Source organism: Henckelia pumila, chromosome 2 (genome assembly GCF_033568475.1).
Source record: "Henckelia pumila isolate YLH828 chromosome 2, ASM3356847v2, whole genome shotgun sequence".
Taxonomy (NCBI): Eukaryota; Viridiplantae; Streptophyta; class Magnoliopsida; order Lamiales; family Gesneriaceae; genus Henckelia; species Henckelia pumila.
This window is the reverse complement of record NC_133121.1, coordinates 90,413,655-90,418,023: the sequence shown is the minus strand read 5'-3', so window position 1 is coordinate 90,418,023 and position 4,369 is coordinate 90,413,655. Positions and strand designations below refer to the sequence as shown.

The 4,369-nt window shown below is 36.1% G+C and overlaps 1 protein-coding gene across 1 annotated transcript; it reads right to left on the bottom strand.

Annotated features, from left to right (window-relative positions):
• Window positions 1-2,141: 2,141 nt before the first annotated feature.
• Window positions 2,142-3,793, bottom strand: LOC140883929 (malonyl-coenzyme:anthocyanin 5-O-glucoside-6'''-O-malonyltransferase-like). The gene has a single exon (XM_073290553.1). It carries the CDS (start codon window positions 3,724-3,726, stop codon window positions 2,353-2,355), a length of 1,374 nt encoding a protein of 457 aa, XP_073146654.1. The 5' UTR covers window positions 3,727-3,793; the 3' UTR covers window positions 2,142-2,352.
• Between the last annotated feature and the right edge of the window lie 576 nt (window positions 3,794-4,369).

The following is a 4,369-nucleotide window of genomic DNA, read 5'->3' as shown; positions in this document are numbered from 1 at the left end:
AATAGATTTTTAGGGTAAAATCCAAACTCGAAATTTATATACAATATTATAATTTTAACTCAAGGTGGCATAATTTCAAAACCTAAGATAATAAACCAAATAATAGATGGGGATAAAGTGTGATTTATGAGAGTTGTTCTATTTTTTTTAACATGAGGATGATGTTTTTTTTAAAACAAGTAACTATGGGACTGGAAAAAAAAAATAAAAAAAAACTAAAACTAATAATTTGTTTTTGAAAAAAATGGTGGGGCTGGAGCCCACCCAAGCTCCGCCTCTCGAAGTGACCACGCAAGAAAACTCATCCGACGTATCGTTCACGTTTTTGTTGATTGTGTGTGCAGCAAGCCAACTATGAGAGCTCGGTCACTTCTAGGGGTGTAATCGAGTCGAGCCGAGCCGAGTAGCACACTACTCGAGCTCGAGCTCGACTCATATTTAACTACTCGAGCTCGAGTTCGATCGAGTAGTAAATCTTGTACTCGAGCTCGAGCTCATATATAATTCGAGTACTCGAGCTCGAAAATTATATATATATATATATATGAATAAAAGATATATTAATAAAAAATATTATATTATATTTATATATTATATTTATATATATTTATATTATATATATATTTATGTGTTATCGAGTAGCTCGCGAGCTATTCGAACACAGATATTTAAAGCTCGAGCTCGAGCTCAATGGATGCTCAAGCTACTCGAGTCGAGCTTTGACCGAGCTGCTCGCGAGTAGCTCGGCTCGTTTGCACCCCTGTCACTTCTTATCCACCTCGGATGAACACTTTGGAAAGAACGAGAGAGCTAGAGCTTGCGCTCGGGAAGTTGACGCCAACTATTCCGAGCAACTCCATCACTCTTCACAAATGATTTAAAATTTAAAACATTTTTAAGAGTTTTGGACAAATTAAGAAAATGAAATTTAAAATATTATATCATGAGATATTTTTATTATCTATACTATATATAAAGAATGTGTATATTAGACAAAAGAGACACCATCTTTGTTTGTCAAAGTTGCATTTATGTGTTATAGATATTATATTTTTTTTAAAAAAAAATATAATTTCGAGATTTCAAATTACAGATTAGTCCCTCGATAATTTTTACAACTGTGATATTAATTTTATTTGAATATAATAAAATTAATTAAAAAAATATCATATAAGCACGCAACACATTCACCGATACACTATTTATAATTAAGATGCGCAGAAGCGTTATTTTCCATCCATTTTGTGAGTGAAATGTAATCATAAACGTCATTTCAAAAAGCTAGGGGGACCAATGAAATAGAGTATAAATCTTTGGCAAGAAAGGGGTTATTCTTTTAATTATAGTCAAAACCCATCGACGCCTAGTGGAATTAGCAATTTTTCTTGAGTGCATATGGATGGAATTTCAGAAAATTTCGTTGTTCTCATTCTGAATTCGAGGCTTGTTAAAAAAAACAATTTATTTTATGGCAAGGATATAGGGGTATGATGACAGATTTTTTTTTCCTTCAATCTATTATATTAAAAAATTGGTCTTAAATTCAAGATAAGAGAAATGATTTTAGTTCTTCCCAGGAGCGACGCTGGTATGTACTTTATTCGAATAATTACAAGTACTACCCTAATGATGTATTTAAAAATTTTGATTGATCAATATTTGTGGATTTACTGAAAAAATTATGTTTTAAACTCAATATATGTTAATAAATCTCAATTTTTGAATCTGAGTGAGGCAATATCTGTACGAATAATATCTCATTTACCTTATTTATCATCTCAAGTAGCGATTGTTTCTGTTTCCATTTGATTATAGAATTTATAAGAGGCGAGCTTTATTTAAAATACAGTTATTTGACATATATGAAGCATCCCGCCGAGTATTGTCGGGTCGGGAATCGATGGATTAGATCGTCTTAAAACAAAAAAATATATGCATAAGAGGGTTTAGTACATGCCGCCCACAGGATAGTGCCCTGCGGGTGATGTGTAACCCCATGATTGGTCAAAATCAGTGGGTCTCACATAAAACCCACTAATTTTAATCAATCATAGGCCGCCACGTCACCCGCAGGCCACTACCCTGCGAGTAGCATCTACTCAACCGCATAAGAGAGTGCAGATAAAAAAATATAAATAGGGGGCAGATTCCAAAGTTAACTTTTGGTTTGTGTACTGAATCCCAATTAACCGTCACTTTAATTATCCTGACACGACCCAAAATCTCGAAGATCCGATTTGTCCGATACCCGAAACAATATGTTTGGAGTAATCTAACATTATTTTCAAGCAGGCATTTGTGCAAACACCTTGCGCCAAAAGGTGAATGTGTTGTAATTTGAAGCTCATGAAATCACAGTCGTGTTAATCCATCAGCAAAGAGATTAGCAAAAGCCTCCATTCTGGGGCTGGGCAGAGACAAGCCAATCTCTATTCCCTTCTCACAATCCCTCGCCTTGCACATAGACATCGAGTGATTCTCCCCGTCGATGGAGGCAACCTCCACCTTTCTCGCCTTTCCCCATCCGAAATCCATATCATACAAGTCGAATTTCGGTGATCCAGACACCCCAAGAAAACCTCCTCCCCTCATTTTCTTGAAATCCGACAGCCAATTCTCAGCACTTTTCAATACTTGTCCCTTGTTGTTCGCCATGTTTTGAATGATATCAGCAATGGCTTCCGCGGCCAGAAAGAATCCTTCATTCCCTACCAACACACCATGCCCAACTTTGGCCACTCCGGGAGCGAGACAGTTTCCCAAGTAATTTTCAGGCACAGGGGGATCCACTCTTGCCCGCAGGTCAACAGAAAAAACTAGATATTCGGCCCTACTTTCGTCAACTTCCTCGCCGATAACATCCCCTGATTTCACAATATTACACCACAAATAAGCAGATGCAACCACAAAAGATGACAAGTAAGCCAACCTCGGTGTCTTGCTCAGAACCAAATCCTTGAGTTTCTTGATATCAGCCTCGTCCAGGATGTACGTCGCGCGAACCTTCCCCGTGGGTAATGGGAAAGTGGAAGTGAGAATAGGAACATGCTTCATTTGGTCCCAAAAAATAGCATCGATTCCAGAGGGATCCTTGATAAACTTTCTATCGAAACAAGGCGCGTATTTCCCAGCATGAATAAGCAACTCTTCGTCAGATCCTTCAAATTTGTTGGTTGAAGCCCACGCCTTTATGAACCTCACTATCGAGCTCCCGTCGCCGATACCGTGACTATTGGCGATACCAACACATATTCCCCTGCCCGGAAACAGCGTGACTTTAACAGCCAAAACAGGGACTATTTTGAACTCGGGTTCATCTTTCACGGGCGGAATCTGAGGTACATAGTCGTAGAACTGGTCGGCGTCACGAGCACCATAGCCAACCAGGCGATCGAAATCGTTAGTTGACTCGGAAACTGTAAGAGAAACAGAGTCCCCCACAACGTAACGAAATCTCGGCTTCTCACTTGGGGGGATTAAAAGGTATAAAATGTTGCCTGCGAGTGGAATGTAATGCTTGAGAGTGAGGGAGAGTGACTGCTTGAGTCTGGGGATGTGGGTTTCCAAGAAACCGGATTTTGAAGCTGTGGTATCGTAGAAAAGAAGGCGTCGGATGGGGTGAAAAATTAACCATGGGATATCGAGATATGTCGCCGGAAGTGATATCTCCGGCGGAACCTCGCCGTGTGGCGGCGAAATTTGGCAGCTCTCAATTTCGGTGGTCATCGTGCTTCTGTTTCCCCTTTAATGGCTTTGGCTGTGGTGTGAAAACTGGAGGCCCAGGTTTTATAGATGGTGGCTTGCAATATATTTTTGTACTATTATTTTTGCAGTAAAATGTATTTTGGTACACGAATTATTGATAAAATATCAAATTGATATACGAACTATTGAAAATGGTTTAATTGGTACATGATCCAAATAAAAGGTCAATTTTACCCTTAATATGAATTAATATTATATTGCTTAATTTTAAAATATCATATTTATTAAAAATTAATATATATATATTAATAAAACCAAAAACGCAATAAATAAATCATATGTATGTAGGAGTATTTAAAATATAAATAATTTATTAATGAAAAAAAAACTCATTAATAAATTATTTATATTTTAAAATTTAAATAATTTATTAATGAAATGATATTTTTCTATCAATGTAAATAATTATCCATTTAAAAAAATGATATAAATTATATATTAATAAAACCACAAAGTCAATAAATAAATCATATGCATGTAGGACTAATATATATTTAATAACGATAAAATATAATTAAATAAATATTTATTAATTAATATTTAATTCCAGTGCAAGTAAAAGTATAAATTTATAAATTATTAAATCAAGTGGAAAAATTTTGGG